The sequence below is a fragment of the Astyanax mexicanus genome, chromosome 7, assembly GCF_023375975.1.
Source record: "Astyanax mexicanus isolate ESR-SI-001 chromosome 7, AstMex3_surface, whole genome shotgun sequence".
Taxonomy (NCBI): Eukaryota; Metazoa; Chordata; class Actinopteri; order Characiformes; family Acestrorhamphidae; genus Astyanax; species Astyanax mexicanus.
Genome location: NC_064414.1, coordinates 11647247 through 11666357, shown reverse-complemented (window position 1 = coordinate 11666357; position 19111 = coordinate 11647247). Strand labels below are relative to the sequence as shown.

At 38.8% G+C, this 19111-nt stretch overlaps 1 protein-coding gene across 6 annotated transcripts in view; it reads right to left on the bottom strand.

Annotated features, from left to right (window-relative positions):
- Positions 1-19111, bottom strand: part of LOC103027203 (arginyl-tRNA--protein transferase 1) — a 171293-nt gene that overhangs the window by 136018 nt on the left and 16164 nt on the right. For 4 of the 6 annotated variants that reach the window (XM_049481170.1, XM_022685012.2, XM_022685013.2 and 1 more), the window contains exons 4-6: positions 17274-17389; positions 15417-15515; positions 12280-12486 (exon numbers count right to left, since the gene is read on the bottom strand). In XM_049481170.1, coding sequence (XP_049337127.1) covers positions 12280-12486; positions 15417-15515; positions 17274-17389 — 422 coding nt within the window. The remainder of the gene's footprint in view (positions 1-12279; positions 12487-15416; positions 15516-17273; positions 17390-19111) is intronic. The other 2 variants (XM_022685015.2, XM_022685014.2) reach the window with 1 other exon arrangement.

Genomic DNA, 19111 nt, shown 5'->3' with positions numbered 1-19111 from the left:
CCAAAAAACATAAAATCACGGCAGAATTCAATGTGCACCTCAACTCTCCTGTTTCCACCAAAACTGTCCGTCGGGACAATAAATTATTGTGATCTAAAACCAGATATTTCAGTTTCATTGTCCAACCCCTGTACGTCTGCTATGTTCTTGCTGGAGTGTGGGGGGGCATGACGTGTGTAGGTGGTATATGATTATACTTTACATCCAACCACAATCAGATTCACTCTATGCGGATGAAGAGATTTATCTGGATAGGGTTTTTAGGGAATGAGAACCAGCTGAAATGAAATAATGATACTTTTAAAATGTAAGGAGTAGAAGTAAAAATAATTACTCCAGTAAAGTATAGATAATCAACATTTGTATGCAAGTACAGTCATGAAGTATTTGTACTTCACTACTTGACACATCTGTTCTTTTAAGACATTTTATTTTATTTCATTATGTTAGAGCCATTTTTTTGTTTTGGTTAAAGTTGTATATTGTAGATGTGGATTTAATACTTATATATCATAGTAAAGATAAAAGAACAAGAAAAGTTCTGGATTCAAGACCTCTTATGTCATGTATGAAAGAAACTTTGGGGTTCAATGATAGTGAGCAGCACGCTGCACCCACACATTTATATAATGAAACTGAACTCTATTGTTTGAATTGTTTTATTTATCAAAATAATGAAACCCTAATGCTAGTTTAATGTAAAAAGTTTAGAATAAGCCTGTTTTCTAAAAGCAACACAGCAGTTTGTTCATAAACTTTAATCCAAGCTCCTCTACTTGTGTTACAGTTATGATCCATTCCAAATGCATTTCCAAATCCACTGACATTCAGTTTATGTTAAAAACTGAACCCTCCTTTGTGAAATACCAGCCATTCCAATGCTGTAGGATAAACACAGCACAAAGCTCCATACTGTGCCCAGATGGACAGAGGCTTTTCTCCGTTTGCTTTACAGCGCACTGTACACTGACGCGCAACACCTCCCACCCTTCTCCCTTTCTCCTCTCTGGCCTAATGCCAGGTCCTGCAAGCGCTCCGGGCGTCCCATGTCAACAGTTTACACGCCGACATCCTGTTTGGAGCAATAAGGGAAGCGGGGCCATTTCCTGCCTGTCCCTGTGCCAGCGCCCACTAAACAGCCGCCCACACGCCTGCCTACTGGCCAGTCACCCGGCACAGTCGAGAGCAAGAGAGATGGCGAAAGAGAGAGAGAGAGAGAGAGAGAGAGAGAGAGAGAGAGACTGGGACAAAGAGGCAGTGTGAGTGAAAGACACAGAAAGCATAATACCAAAAGTCAGATTCCACAATTCTATACAAAACTTGCACAGTGCATTATTGTCAATGATTAAAAAAGGTGCAATAGGTAACTTCATTCATTTGAAAATTTGTTCTTAGTTCACAGGTTGCCGTTTGTGTCTTCAAATCTTTTCCTTTTTTTTAAAGGAGTTCTGACTTCACTCACAGCTTCCCTTCGCTCTTTCTCCAAAGGGCACGCGCTCCCCATTCACTATCTGTAATGTGAAGGAGACAATTAGCCCCCCTAGTAACATCCGCACACCTTCCGTCTTTTTCCTGTTAATACTTTTGGACGGCCAAATAGAAGGAACATTTCCGACGGGCGCCGTAAACACGGCGGAGGGATGAGCGGCCAGCTGAGCGATTTTCCTCCGAGAGAGAGTAAACACCAGCAGGAGAGGCAGAGCAGACACTGGGCGACAGCCAGAGACCAGGCCTGCGTACTGTTACTGTCCGACCCAGGCTCTGGACCTGTTCAAGGAGCACTGCGACTGGGTGCACCAGGCCATTTCATCACTGTGGACTTCATATGAGTTGCTACTTCCAATTATTTTTTTATGGCAATAAACTAATAGAAATTGGTGGGGAAAAAATATCAAATTTTAAAAAAACAGATTTAACTGAAACGGAGTTTTAATCTGCTTGTTGAGAACCTCATACAGTACACAGCAGGATTAGCCAGCAGACTTCGTCTGAGGTAGGGATCTGTGGCAAGGCAGAGTGGGTCTGATTCAAGTCAGCAGATGAGGAAAATAATGAGTTTTGTGTTTCTATCGCAGCTAAGCATGAACTTTCTTGTCTGTGTTTTGCCATATAGCACAAGCTAACACAAAATGCTCAGCATATACATGCTGTGGCCTGTAACAGCTTATTTGCATAAAGGTGACCTACTAGGAACACTAGAGTAGCTATCTAACATCTACGGAGGCAAGTGAGGCCTGCATTTCTTAAGGGTGTTATTTTGGGTTCTTTTGTGACCTCCTGGATGAGTTGTCCATGCCCTTTTGGAATAGTTTTGGTTCACCAGCCACTCCCGGAAAGTTGTTCAATGTTTTCTCCATTTGTGAATAGGCGGGGAGGCCTTGCCTCACCTTCCTGCTTTTGGTCTTACTTGTTGAAAGAAAATAAGCTTGTACTTTCTCTTTTGATGAATATGTATAGCTACAGTTAGGTAGCTGTAGTATCAAGCTGAGGTGCAGCAGGTGAGGTATTGAAAGGAGCCTTGAACAAAAGCGTCTGCCAAATGTAATGTAATGTAACGTAAACTAACAAACTTTCAAGTTTTGTAGTTCTTGCTGAACAGTTCATACTCTTTTGAGGTTTATCATCCAGAATAAGTTACCTGGCATTTATTAATGACATCAAAAACTATGACAATGACTACTGTTCCTACAGGCTTCCCCTACTTAAGCAATGAACTTGAAAACATGGAAATTGGAGATTTGAGTGATATCTAAACATCTCAAATCCCAAAACTGCAAAACTGTTTTATAACCATCTTGGTTTATTTAAGAGAACATTCCAGTAATATAAATGATAGAAATCCATAGTGATGCTTAGAGTTTAGACTAGGCACACAGCAAAGAAAACAAGAGAAGGCCAAAACAGGACCCAAAGTAGCATAAGCTAATGCTAGCTGACAGACATTTACCAACTCTTACCATCATCTGCTCCTTTCAGTACCTCACCTTCTGCACCTCAGCTTGATACTACAGCTACCTAACTGTAGCTACACATTCATCAAAAGAGAAAGTACCAGCTTATTTTCTTTCATCAGTAAGACTTAAGAGAACAAAAAAGCAGGAAGGTGAGGCAAGGCCTCCCCGCCTATTAACAAATGGAGAAAACATTGAACAACTTCCCAGGAGTGGCTGGTCAACCAAAACTATTCCAAAAGGGCATGGACAACTCATCCAGGAGGTCACAAAAGAACCCAAAATAAAATCTTAAGAAATGCAGGCCTCACTTGCCTCTGTAGATGTTAGATAGCTACTCTAGTGTTCCTAGTAGGTCACCTTTATGCAAATAAGCTGTTACAGGCCACTTGTTAGTTTGTGCTATATGGCAAAACACAGATAAGCAAGTTCATGCTTAACTGTGATAGAAACACAAAACTCATTATCTCCCTCATCTGCTGACTTAAATTAGACCCACCCTGGCTTGCCACAGATCCCTCTCTCAGACGAAGTCTTCTGGCCAATACTGCTGTGTACTGTATGAGGTTCTCAATCAGCAGATTGGAAAGCCGTTTCATCAAATGATCTAGTGGGTGGGGCTCTGGTGGGGATTGACAGGTGAGGGGTGGTGCCTGAATGGTTTTGTAACAATAAGGAAGCCATTCAAACAGCTAATAGAAGTATACGATTCCTGACACCAAACTCTTACAGCTGATTTACAGAAAATGGATTAATTACTTTTTTGTGTGTTTATAGGGGCAGTAGAGACCCAAGTGGAAACATAAAAGCACACAAAAAGTAAGTTTTGTATAACATTTTCCCTACAAAACAAGTGCAAGTTGGGCGCTGAGTGGTCCAGTGGTAAAGCACTGCCACTTTGATTAGGAGATCATATCTGGTTCGATTCCTGATCATGTAGCTTGCCATCAGCTGCCAAGGCCCTCAGAGAGCACAATTGGCCTTGCTCTCTCTGGGTGGGTAGATGGCGCTTATTCCCCTCATCACTCCTAGGGTGATGTTGATGTGTCGGAGGAGTTATGCGCTAGTTTTTTTTTTTACCTTCCCTGTGTTTTGGCATCACTTTTGATGGGGGTTATATACAACTGACTAGCAGCTGAATGAGAAAGACAATTGGCCTAGATAAATTGGGGGATTTTTTTTTAATAATATAAAAACAAGTGTGAGTCAAAGTGCACATAAAAAATAAAAACGCTTAATTTTTCTGTGGTCAGAGAAATTGTCAAACATCAACTTCAGTGCAATTGATACATCAACCTCTATATCCATATATCTTAATCTATCATTAGCATTTACTTTGCTAACTGTACAGCCCAATTTGCCCATATTTAAATATAAACCTATAGTTACATGCAGCATGCACTCAGAGTCAGATGCTCCAGCAGTGAGACAGTGGGCCTGTAGTCAAGCAGTGAGTGAACAGCAACCCCTGCTGGCCATAGAGTGAACACCTATAGTGTGTTGAAATTAAGACAGAGTAAAAATGAATGAAATGTCTCAAGAAATGAGGTATAGTGTGAAATGAGAACTCTCCAAAACACCAGGCAGGTCTTATGGGGTGTTTGATATGCTGATATGCTGTGATCAGAACATACTGTACGTTCTCTTGATGTGCACAAGGTGTGCAAAAATGTGTTTGCCTGTTTCAATCTAACAGAAAAGCTACTGTAACACAAAGTAATACAAGTTAATGCAGACTAGGGCCAATCCCATTTCACCCCTTGGCCCTACCACTAACTCCTACCCCTTATTTTTAAATGTAGTCAGAGTTAGAAAGGGAAGGGCTGAAATCCTCCTCCTAAGAATTGGGACAACTCTTTAAGCACCCGATACGTCATCAGGAGCTCTAAAGTTCAGTATCCTAGCTGCTGCTGCTGTTTAACTAGTTAACTTTAGGGCATATTTTATTGTATGTCTTCAGAAAGGGGGGAGAGAAATGTATTTTTATTGTCCATTTCTTAATTCCTCTGTGATAGGGAGCTGAAATTAACTTTGATTAGCTTTTATTTTATTTAGTTTTTCTGTACGACCATAAATGCTGCAGCCCCTGCCATCTGTTCAACCATTAAAGCTGGAACAGGAAAGTTAGCTAGCTAGCTGCTGAGACAAACTACTAGCGATCTTTTTTTTTTGCTCGTTATAAAGAATTTGGCCATAAATCACTGAAACTACACATTAAACTATACTGGTAATATAGTGTTAATTGTCATGTTTAACAAGAAAAATACTGAAATTTGTGGGTTTCTTACCAGTGATTCTGACACACCTTCATTTGAAGTGTGCCTCTAAAAATATCTCTGTATATAGGGCTAACAAGCCCTATCCCTTTCCCCTACCCCTCCTGCCTAACATGAATTGGGACACTCCTACCCCTTGGTGCGCACGCGCAAAACAGAGGGGTAGGGCCAAGGGGTGAAATTGGATTGGCCCTTCACACTAATATTTTTCAGAGGCACACTTCAATCAAAGGGGTATGAGAATCACTGGTAAGATGGCAACACAAAAGTGACACTTAGCACTATTCTACCAGAGTTTAATGTGTAGTTTCAATATTGTATGGTCAAATTCTTCATAACAACCATAAAAAAGATCACTAGTAGTTTGTCTAGCTAGCTAGCTACTTTTCCCCTTCCACCTAAAATGATGCAACAGACGGCAGGGGCTGCAGCATTTAATGCGGAACAGAAACATAAAATAAAATAGAAGCTAACTAAAGCTAATTTCAGTTCTCCATCAAAGAGAAACTAAGAAATGGACAATAATAAATTATGTCTACACCACCTCCCCACTCTCTGAAGATATACGATTACGTAAAGTTAACAAGTTAACCAGCAGCAGCTAGGTTACTGAACTCCTGATGACTTATCGGGTGCTTGAAGGGTCGTCCCAATTCTTAGGGGGAGGATTTCACCCCTTCTCTGTTCCAAAGGGACTCTATTCCAAGGGGAAGGGGTACACTTGAAAAAAAAGATTGGGCCTTAGTCTTCATAGCTGTATCCATGGAATTAAACTGTCTAATCATAACAGCTTTTTTATGAGTGTTTTCAGAATGAAAAATGGAATTGGACATTTATATAGCTACATATATCTTGGACAAAACACACAGAAACAGCAAAACACACACACACACACACACACACAAACAATGCACAATGACAAAGAGTTACAGTGTGCAGGGGGGCGAGCAGCGTTTGACAGATCTGTTCCTGCGGAAGACACATTCTCCCTCTCCAGCAGTTAACACTTCATAAAAGCTCACTGCCTTACCCCTAGCGAACCGTTCGAGAAACAGATCACTCTCACACCACACCACACACACACACACACACACACACACACACAAACTAACTCAACAAATTCAGTAATTAGCACAGTTGGACCTCTCTAGCCTAAGGAGTACTATCCACTCTTTCCAATCTGATTCAGAAACAAATTGAAGAAATAAACAAAACACGAACACAAACAGCCTCCGTCCTCCTGAGGAGACAACGGGGGTGTATATATAGTGTATAACGGGTGGAGATGGGGTGTGTGTGTGTGTTGGTTCTGGCTCACTGCTTTATGAGAGGAAAACACACACACACACTGAAGAGCAGCGGGGCGGGGGAGCACAGACACTTTTATTACTGGCACTTAAAACGAGAGAACTTTTCTGGCACCATCACTAAACTAAACATAAAACTTAGCAAGCAACTTAACCACTATGTTATACGCACTTTACATAGCCTAGAAACGGACCAATCATCATTACTTGGTACTTGGTGTGGAAAATTAATAAGGTTTTCAGGTGTTAAAGCCCAAGTCTAGACTATTGTAATAGATTTCCAACAGTCAGAATTATAGACTGCAAAGAGAGGACAAATATACAGTATTAATTAAATAATAAAAAGCTATAGTAAAGGATAGTCTACACACGTTTACTTAAGAAACAGACAAATAACAAAGACAAACATAGCTTGAATTGATATGGCAGGCAAAAAAGAATTTACAGAGGATATATATTATGCTTCTGCATCTCTATTTGGGTCTCAACTGCCTCTATAAACAATACAAGCACCAAAAAATCCATCCATACTTTTTCTGTGAATCAGTTAAAAGAGCTTGGTTCCTTCAATGAGCTTTTGAATAGCTCTATTATTGTGACATCAGAATAACAAAACTGCAAAAAAAAAAAAACAGGAATCACTCCTCACCCGTTAACCCCCACCAGAGCTCCACCCACTAGATCAGTTAAAGACACTTCAGTACGCTCAATTTGGTCAAGAACCTCATACAGTACACATCAACATTAGTCGGTAGACTTTGTTTGAAGGAGGAATCTGTACCGGGAGAATCTGTGTCAGGAGATAAAGGAGAAGTAATTACTTTCAAATAATAAGTAATAATTTGTGCTTCCGTTGTAGTATTCAGTATTTTGGGTTGTTTACCACTTTAAAGTTTACTACATGATTCATTATGGGATGACTTCAGTATTCATTTAAAATGTAGAATCAAATAAAATAAATAAAAACATTGAAAGAAAAAGTGTGCCCACTTTAGACTGGTAATGTACATCTCTGTTGTTGTGAGATCTGAAACTGCTGCATGTTGTTCTCTGAGTATCTGCACACGTACAGAGTAGCTGTAACACACGTCACAAACTCTTAAAACTCCTGCTAGAATCTTGCAGAATATCAGCCACCAGGCCCCATCTGCATCCAGGGCGATAAAGACATAAAGGTGGTTATAAAGCCAGTTCCCGTAAATTTGTCACCAGGTGTTTTCGGTTTGGAGAGGGTGAGGAGGAAGAGCGACGCAGAGTTCCCCTCTCTAAGGGAGCGTCTCTAAATCTTTGCTGTTTCCGGAGCGCTCCTGGGGCACTCGTTTCTGGGAGGTGTGGAAGTACTCTGTTTGACTCCGACACGTTTGGGTTGTAAATTGCGCCCAATTGTGGAATTTGCAAGTCTGACAGTTTTTTTTTCCCAAGGTCTCAGTGTTTTGTGGTATTTTTTTGCTTTCTTTTAGGTTCTAGAATTTCACATAAAGGTTCAAATCTTCATGACATCTGACCTGCTCACAGACTTAGAGCAAATGAAGGGTCATTATGCTGGAATATAAACGCAGAAGAGACTGGGGCTTTCCTCAGAGCAGAGAACTGCAGTGGTCAGCCCTAATTCTGGAGAGCTACCTTTCCACAGTCTTTAAATAAGACCCTGATTGCTCTCACCTGATCCAACTAATTACTTGATTGGCTGAACAGAGTGTGTTAGCTTTGGGGCTCTTCCACACACATCCTGACGTTTTTTTAAACCTAAAGCTGAATTCCAAAGTCTAGCTGCATGAAGGGTCTTTCCTTTACAGTCAATTAATAAGGCCAAGAGTATTTAAAGGGATGTGAAGGACACAACTGATGTATCCTTTAAGGTCGGCGTAATGTTTTGTTCATTTAATTATTAGTTTAATTTTCTCGCTGCTTGAGGTTGAATTTGAAATAAAATATAACAAATAAAAAATGAACATTAAACTTAATTAATTAATACTGTAAGAAATGTGTTTTAAACCATTTGTTCACTTTTTAAATTTCTGCCCCAAAATCTGAAATTCAAGAAAAAAAAAAAAATCTTTAATCCATTTTCAGATTTTTCCAGTTTTGCATCTTATAAAACTGCTTGTTTCTCCCACACTCAGCTCTGTCTACGATCTGCAGCCTCCAGACTACACTGCCCAGGATGAATCACGCACTGACATGCATTACACCCAATCCCGATCACATGACACAACACATTTCAGGAAGCAGGTCACCTGAGTACTAGCCACATGGTTTGAGCCCTATATAAGAGGCTCATCTGCTCTTAGTCATTGCTGAGTATTGACGATTTTATCCTCAGACAACGAGTTATCCTATTGTCTGTGTTTATCTCTCGCTTTGACCTTGTTTTGTTCTTAGATCTCGATTCTTGCCTTCCCTATTGTTTTCCTATATTTGTTACTACTGTTTCCCAATGATTGACCCTTTTCTGTTGCCTCTTTTATAAATAAAATATGAAAAAAAAAACATATTAAATAGGAAATATTTGACATGAGATTTAACACCTAATCATACAGTATAAATGTAGCCTCAAATGGTAAAAAAAAATAACTAAAAACTTTAGGCATGTATTAATTCTTTAAAATAATAATGGGTGTGTTTTTCCATTCCATTTAAGAGCAAAGTTGGGCTCTCCAGGGCTCTCCTACCCTGACCACACTGTGTCCAGCACTTCTCAGCAGAGGAAACAGACCTGCTTGCAAACAGCTGTATTGTCATTAGCTGTCAGCATTTTTGCCCAATAAAACAGAAGGTTAGATTACTTTATTCTGTTCTAGGCATGACTGGAGGTCTTCCTGACTTAGAATCCTGCCTGAATAAGCAACATTTCTTACATTTCAGACACAGACAGACAGACAGTTATACTTGTGGTTATTTGCTGCCCTCTGCTGCTCAGCTGCGGAACATTTAGTTGAAAATACATTTTTTAATATAATAAAATATTAAAACAAAAGACAAAGATGCAGGACTGCTCTGAGTATTAATTTTCAGTGTTTTTTAGTACTGCATTTGAAGGCATGTGAGAATATGATTCATAGATTTTTTTTGTTTTTTTACTGTTACATAATCATTTATCATATTTTTACACATATTTCACACATTTATATGCAATTAAACGCTTTTTTAACAGCAGCACTGTGTATACATGATACAAAATGATATGCAAAGCAAGGTTAAAAAATAGACAGAATCTCGCAGCACACAAGAAGGGCTTGGAACTTCGAGCTACGGCCTGTAGACAGAGATAACTGCAGCATGTAACAAACATTTATTTATACAGGGCAGCTTTACTCACTGCTGAGCTAATCGTGCTGGATTAACACTCTGCTGAACTGGCTGTTAAACAAACTGTATTCTTATGTAGAGAATGTGTTTATGCATTTGTTTGTCTTCTAATCCTCTAAACCTTTTGTCAAGTGGTGAACAGTCCGGCATCTGCTCCTCCTTCTGCCAGGCTGCGGCTGCACTGGCAGGGCTCATTTATATCAGCACCTCTCGTTCCAACAGTGAGGGAATAAAACACATGACCAGGACATGACCGCACAGTGGAAGCTGCTGAAATAACAGCTGTGACAAAATCCTCTGCGGAAACTGTACCTTGCTTTTAATGGCTGTGTTTAAATGACCATTACTTAAACATGGGCTGGACAATAATGATATAGTTTATCAATATTTATCGGGATAGAAAATAGTTTAGTATTTTAAATGTATTTTTTTAAATATATAGAATATATTTAAATAACAAAAGAATCAAGTAACATACATATTTAATACATATCAGATTAAACAGCAGAAATCTATTTTAGTACTCTAGTTGGTACAGTACCTTCATTCTGATATAAAGAACAGCGATTAATTTAGCTAGGGAAACAATTAGCATCGCCAGTTAGCCATTAGCCGTTAGCCATCTCCATTGACACCAGCAGTCTGTTAGCTAAGCTAGCTAGCATTGGGCTGACAGCTGTATTCCAGCTACATTCCTAATAACTTAGAACTCGAGTAAAATATATTTATAATCCACAAATCATATCAAACAACTGTAACATCCATTAAAAAAAAAAAAAAAAAACAATGATCAATTCAGCTCTGAAAACAGTTAGCATAACCAGTAAGGCATTAGCCATTGTTGCTAATTCCCTACTGTAAGTTTTATAATACAAGTTCTCAGACCAGCTCATATACTTGTACCCTTATACTAAGAACAATAAAGAACAATTTTATTTGGAATATTTTAGTTTTTTAGGACTTTACTAAGTAAACTTCTGTAATCCAAATTCTCTGAATAGTTGCATCTTATTTTTAAGCATTTTAGGCAAGGCTTGTTTTTTATTATTACAGAGCAACATACTTTAATATACTTTAGTACATACTTTTACTAAATGTAAAAATGTTTTAGACTTTATTTACTATTTAAGACATATTTGAGTAGCCTTTGACCATCTGAAAGTAACCTGTGGCATGTGTGAACATGCACACATTTTATTCCATAAATAAAAATTCTATAAGATTAATATTCTATGAATAATTTAATATCATTTTAGTCGAATGAAGGTACATACAACTATAGAAAATTGACTGATGTTCATTACAGGTCTCTGTCGTCAGTTCACTGCATTTAAGCTGAGCAGAAACTGCAGAACACTATAGACTACTGTAGCCTGGCAGTTTTAGTGTGTGCTGATGTACAGCACAGGAAGTAGGATTGATACTGTTCATATAGATATTGAAATTGCAATGTATCGAACAAAATCAAGAAATATATTATGATACAAATGTTGGCCATAATGCCCAGAACTAAATGTACAATATGATTGTAAAGGAATGACAGTAAATCATTAATTCTGTCATCCGCAGCGAATCACATTCCATCAAGTCACTGTTTACCAAAGGACTCATCAACGTGACTCATTAAAAAGCAGAAACTGGTACAAGTAAACAATGGGTCACTTATCTTCTTAATTAAGAAATGAAATGTAATTAAACATTTAGAGTGAGTAATATTTTATTAATTTATTTTTTACTTTTACTTTTACTATTTTTTACTAAAATTACTGAAAGGGTATTTTTTTTGTAAATAACTCCAGATGCTCAATATCTCAGTCCCCTCGTTAACCACAGTACATCACAGTACATAGTGTGCTGCTGCAAACTAATTGGTCCAGTCTTTCCAAATCATGATCAACAATACCCACACTTAACATGTAAGCAGGAATATTGTCAAAATAACAGTGATTAAACTCTTAATAGTGCAGTAAGTACCACAAGCAGTCATATACACATGCGTGCACAAGAGTCAGCTCACAAAAAAAACTATCAATGCAAGGGACGGCCAGCCAAAAAAATGCCATGTGCGGTAACACAGCTGGATATCTTAGCAAAAATCAAATCTACATTCAATGCAGGAGAGCCCATACATATATGCCACAGTTTAGTGCAGCATTCTTTAGCTTCTACAGAACATGGCAAGGGGGACATAAATGAAGGGTTAATAGGTGAATAAATGTTAGAATGAGCCTGCATCGCTCTGCTCGGCTTTGGTTTTAATTAAATGGCAAGCAGTTTTGCTGCTTGTAAAATAGAACGTGTGTGAGATACTACTTCTTTAACAAGCCAAAATTCAATTGTGAAAATGCTGTTTAGCACTAATTAGCAGTACAATAGCTGTATTAGAAGTACAGCTCATGTATCAAACTGATAACAATCTGAATAAAACAGTCCTACCTGGTTTAGGTGCATGTCGTGGGCCTTTCACTGCTGGAGAAGATGCTGGTTCTTCTCTCAATGTTTCCGATGTCGCTGGTCTCACATCTTCCGTCTCCTCAGGATTGCTGGAGATGACTGGATGTTCCACCTGACACTGCTGCATCTTCACAGGACTCAATGGAGGCACTTCTCTTCCCTCTCCAAATGCTGAATCCATTGGCTCACCTATGCACACACATTTAGTGTTAATATCAATATCAGTGTCATGTATCAAAACATAGCTTTAGTATTTAGAGTTAATACTTAAATATTGTTTTTCACAGCAGTCACGCAAAATCTTGTATCTCTATTTTCGCCCTTTCTTTTTTTTTATAATTTATGTCTAAGACATTAAGAGCCACATTACAAGCCACATTGCTCAAATCAGTTTTTTTTTTTCTCAAATTGAATTTATCCATCTTGACGATTCACATTCACCAATGTAAGTGACCTGTATCTGTGTGTAATGTGAATGAATCTGTCCCTGAAACACCTCACACAAGCACATTGATACGTGTATGAATTTTGCCCTCTTCACGGATTTGGCATGTTCACACAACCATGAAAAAATCAGATCTGATTCACATAGGGCAAAAAATCAGATTTGAGCCAACGTAGCCTTATTTTACCCTATTTTTTCCCAGCTTGAAAAGGCAAATTACACGACCCCTGTTCATATAAAATCTCCCCATCATTAGTAAAGCCTAGCACACGCCTCCTCTGGTACATGTCAAGTCAGACTCTGCCTCTTTTCAAACTGCCAGTTATGCAGCATCACTGGGTGGGCCCTTGAGGAAAGCACTGTATCTCCAGCCCTGACAGATCAGCTTACAGATGCCTGTGCTGGCCAGAATCAAACTAGCAGTCTTACCATCTACCCACCCAGAGAGATCATGCCCAATTGTGCTCTCTCTCAGACTCTGGCTGCTAACGGCGAGCAGCTTGATCCCGGATTTGAACCAGCAATTCCACTTCCACTGAATGTTATTAGTCATTTTGGAGATACAAGGTTTTGCCTGACAGCAATGATAAATAGTATATTGCATATTTGGTCTACCAACCAAAATGTGGCATGTTATTTAATGTGTTATTCATATCTGTACTTTTTAAGCCCCGGTAAATCTTGACTGGTAAATTTTTAGCCGTGGTGTAATTTGTTTGGGCAGGAGTGAATACAGTAATCACACTCAGACCCTCAAGAGCAGGGGGTCTCAATCCAGTCCCAAATGATGGGATGAATGAGTGGTTTGTTTGTGGAGAGAATCTGACCTAACATCGATCTTGCCCAACTATCAGCTTTAATGAGCTAAACAACTCTGATAGCCAGGCATTAACCTTATGGATGAGGAGTAAAATATCAATATTTTTACTAAAACTTAGGCGACACTAATAAATCCATAATTCCTGGTATTTGCTTATTTAGGAGTATTTTATCCTCTTCAGTAGCACAAATGACATGACGTATCATAGAGAACTGCCTTGTTTTACATAGATTATCACAAAATAACAGTATTACAATATGACGTATTGTTAATATTGTATCATGAGATTCACACTTCTAATGCAACGATTAGAGTTTTCAATTTATATGAATTTCATCACAAGATCAGTTAAACTGTGTCATTCTGAACGCTTTCCTTAAAATGCAGATTAAGGAAACAATTCTGCATCAGGGCAGAATATTACAAGTTAATGAAATACATTTTCTGTGTATGCTATTATGAATGCTGATCATATTAAATGAACTAAAACAAAACAGAGGAGTTACTGTTGAAATTAACGGCTACAAAACAACAATAATGTAAGAAGATATTCAGACATATTCAGAATGATAACTGCAGATTCAAACATGCATATTTGTTAGAGGATGAAGAAGTGGATTTCAGATGGAAACATGCTTTGTGCAGGCAGATCAAACATTGTGGTAGAGCTAGATGATAAGAAAAACACTTTTTTAAATATTATTTATTTTCTGAAATGTTAAAAGGGGCTCCGAGTGGTCCAGCAGCTTAAGGAAATGATCAAGAGATTGCTGGTTTGAATCCCAGTTATGCAGCTCGCTATCAGCAGCAAGAAAGTCAGAGAAAGAGCACAATTGGCCATGCACTCTTAAGGAGAGTAGTAGTCGCTGCGCTTTCCTCCTTTATGTGTACATGTAGGAACAATATGCCTAATGTAATCCTATTAGTGCTGGGAGCATTGTGAGATATGTTCATTTTTCACTGTTCCACTGTTAGTTCAGTTGTGGCCATTTTTTACAGAGCCTAACTTCATTTACAGCTCATACCAGCTAAATTACAATTAGTTTTTTTATGTTTTAAGAAAAATGTTCGACAACTTTTGTCAAAATCTCTGCAATTGCTACAAATTGTGCATTACTGTGTACATTTTCATATCATCCAGCTCTTTATACAGTACCAGTCAAAAGTTGGACATGGACACACCTCTTCTCATTGAATGTGTTTTCTTTCTTTTTTATGATCTTTTCTACATTGTATGATTATTATTGAAAATATTACAGTTTACTGAAACACATGTGGAATTAGTAAATAAAAAAATATGTTTTATGCTTTAGATTGTTCTAAGCAGCACATTTAGGGCTGGACAGATCTGCACACTCTTGGTATTTTAATCTGAGCGTCTTCATGAGGGAGAGTCACCTGGAACAGTTTTCTCAGCGTCTTTCAGGAGTTCTTGGAGGTGCTGAAAAATAGCTGCTGCTTTTCTCCACATCACTGCTAGTGTGATGCTGACCAGCACAGGCATCGGTTAGCTGATATATTAGAGCTGGAGATATGCCACTTTTTTTTACGCTGAGGGCTACCCAGTGCTTACTCAGCTCATCCCAAATCATCATCTCAGCTGATCAGGTTTAGGTCCGGGGATTGTGTAGGCGAAGTACTTTTTTGTTTACTATGTAATTTAATATGTAAAAGTGGCTTTTAATAGTTTTATATCTTTAATATTAAATCTACAATGTAAAAAAATACATTGAATGAGCGCCCAAACCTTTGACTGGTACTGTATTTAATGTAAAATGTAAAAAGGCAGCCCAATAAGAAAAAACACAGCATGCCCATGAACAATCTAAATTTGAAGTCAGCCTGAGAGCGCACCTTTTAATAAAGCCTGGGAAATTCCTGCAGCTATAGCTACTGTCCGCTGAAGAGAGGAAGTCAGAGGTTCGAAGAAGCCTCTGAACTCTTTCAACACACCTAAGATTACATGATGAGACAGACAATTGGACTTCTGACAGTGAGACAGAGGCTATACCTGTAGGAAATGCTATAATAAATAAAATTACAGTTGCAAGAAAAAGTAAGAAAGTGAACTCTTTGGGATGACTTGGATTTCTGCATAAATTGGTCATTTAATGTGTTCTGATCTTTATCTAAGTCACAACAACAGACAAACACAATCTGCTCAAACTAATACCTCACTGTGGTAGTTAACGGAGAGAGGTGATGCAGAGACGTAAAAACACCAGGTAAATATCCCTTTTGAAGTGTTTATTGTGACAAACGAAGCACCCAAACCCAAAAACAAAAATGAAACCAAACGAAATATACAATATTTACAAACTATTTACACACTATACACTGGTAGGAGCATAGACTGTGTATAGCTGGACAGAGCATCGTCTCTCAAAAGTGAAGCCACCACAGGTCAGGCGCCCCCTGCTGTTCGGTTGCAGAAAGCTGTGTAACCCCACCCATCCCCATAGGTTTCAATGGCAAAACAGAAAACTTTCAATCATGTTTTTTTTCCAGTATACTGTAATTCTACCTCCATTATTTAAATGTAACAGTTAGTCTAACCTCTGCTTATATTGTATTTTTTATATCCCCACAGAATTCGCTTTTTAAAACGTTATTCAGCTCTATTCAAAAAGGTGTGGTTATTGTAAAAAGGCTGGTTTTGGGTGGGACCAATAACAGAACGTCAGCTGCGCTCCGCAGCCTGTGACCGCGAGGCAGCCCTCAGGGGCGGGGTTATTCAAATGAGTAGGCACTCTCCACAGTATTTCTCCCTCCTCTGGCCGGGTATCAGGATCGGCAACATGGCGGAAGATTTTGGCTTCATTTTCATTATATGAATGGGAACTGTGACACGGCGTCCATCTTTTTTTACAGTTTCTGATTTACACACTATACACTGGTAGGAGTTTAAGGTGGATTGGCAGCTACCACCAAAATGCTCAATCAACAGCAACTCCCGTCAGCATACCAACCACGCTCAACCAGTGTGTTTTCCAAATAGTGTACCTGCCTGCCCTTAAATACTCTTAGCCCACCCCGGCTAAACCAACAAGTAATTAACTAGTGGGCAGGTGGGTAAGATAACTGTACACAATTATTATTGTACAATATTTACATATAAAAAAAAGACATGCATATCATCCTTCGGACGTCCAGGCCAGTATTAATTACAATGTTAGGATGTTAATACATTATTTTCTCCTTTTTCTTTCAACAGGTACACCCAGGCTCCCCTGCCCCAGGACAACCCTTGGTCTCTACCAAGACCTTAAGGACGCAGGTGGCTCCCGCGCCACCATTTTCACAGGATCCAGGTAAGTACTCAGTTTGTTATATGAATGTATGTGCAGATAAAATGTCTCTTGTGTAGGTGGTGATGTGTTCAGGACCCTGACATCATCACACACCCAACATATTATATATTTGCATGGATTTATTGAACACAACATGTTAACATTCACAGGGAGGAGGGGAAGTGGGGGGGGGGGTGTATGATCCCACCCCACCACACCATCAAGCAATCAAAAGTCTTTTTTAAAATATAAAATAGATTATATATACTTACAAAAGACACTACACACAAAAAAACTAGTTGTAAACATGTGGAGTGTTAAAATCATATTAGACTTCGTTTAAATGGCAAGAACCTAAACTCTGAAGACAACAAACAGAATCATCCAGCTGTTACTGATACTGTAGATATTAGAAACTCACCGTCACACCCATCGTCACACTGACCCACTGGCGTCTCCCCTTTAATCAGGAACTTCTTTATCTTCTTCAAGATTTTCTTATGGGTTTTAGACGGCTGAAAGTTCAAGGCGTGGCATCTTCGACAAAAAAAAACACACCAAGTATTAGCGTTGACCCTTGATAGTGATTGACACTTCTCACATAAAAAGTGAAAGCACACCCTGTACACCCCCTGTAACCTAAACATATCAGAACCTGTTAAAACTGAACATTTCTGCTTTGCCAAAAAAATCAGCACATTCTGAACAACAGATCCAATATCGGTATCAGGTGATGTAATTAACGTATTGGTTATTGGACAGATACCGCCATAGACTGTGTATAGCTGGACAGAGCATCGTCTCTCAAAAGTGAAGCCACCACAGGTCGGGCACCCCCTGCTGTTCGGTTGCAGAAAGCTGTGTAACCCCACCCATCTCCATAGGTTTCAACGGCAAAACAGAACAACATTCAATCACATTTTTTTCTAAAATACTGTAATTCTACCTCCATAATTTAAATGCAACAGCTAGTGTAACCTCTGCTTATATTGTCAAATTTTTATATCCCCACAGAATTCGTTTTATAAAACGTTATTCAGCTCTATTTAAAAAATAGTGGTTATTGTGGTTATTGTAAAAGGGCTGGTTATGGGCGGGACCAATAACAGATCGTCAGCTCCGCGCTGCAGCCTGTGACCGCGAGGCAGCCCTCAGGGGCGGGGTTATTCAAATGAGTAGGCTGTCTCTCCACAGTCTTTCTCCCTCCTCTGGTCTCTACTGCGCAGACTCAGGTTTCAGGATGGGCAACATGGAGGAAGATTTTGGCTTCATTTTCATTGAATGAATGGGAACGGCGACATGGCGTCCATCATTTTTTACAGTCTCTGGATACCGGCAATCCACATGCAGAACCAGATTTCAGTCCACAGCTTGCGCTGGACCATAAATCCACCGAAACACTAGAATGAGAAACTCTATTGATCCAGATTCCAGTTTCACATCTTACATCCACAGCAGCGTAAACCTCAGAGCATGTAAAGAGCTTTAGCTGTTGCTGTTGATTTGACTAAAATACCATTAATTTGGACATATTTTAGTGAAGAAACGCCAAAAAGCAACACACTTTGTTGCAGCAACACATGAGTAAAGCAGATATGCTTTAGGGCTGGAAATACAGCAGAATCGTTCAATTTAATCAGTTTAATTTAACACCTGCACAAGATTCAGATTTAAAGAGCACTAGGTCACTAGCCAGTACGCTATCCTGCAGCAGCTTCAGTCAGTAACTGTGTAAAGTAGTAACATTTAGTTTTTGGTTTGTTTGGAGATATTTCAGTCTTTAAATGCTAAAAGTTAAGCTGTAGGATGGAGAAACGCTTACGTCACACAATTAATTTTTAATTAAGCACCTGAATTGGCTTCAGGTGTGAGTAGTGAGGGCTTTATGACATGAAGAGCAGGCTGCAGAGAAACACACTAAACTTGAAGTCTTAAAGAGATTACAGAGAAGCTGCTTAATTTATATTAATTTATGCTATATTCAATGAACAGCCACAGAATTACAGCCTGTACTTCTACTCTTCTATCTCAAAAAATGAATAGCTGTAGAATGCATTTCAATCCAGTGCACTGCGTTGTCAGTTTCTGCCTCATGATGTTACCTTAAACGCGATGCCAACAATAACAGTGGTAATATTAAAATAATTATGCTAAATAAGTCTTAACTTTTTTAGATTTTTATAAAAAAGCTCTTATAGTGGAATGTGTATAGTATAAGCACTTGCATAGCGTAATCATCATAGCTTAAAAAATATTTGT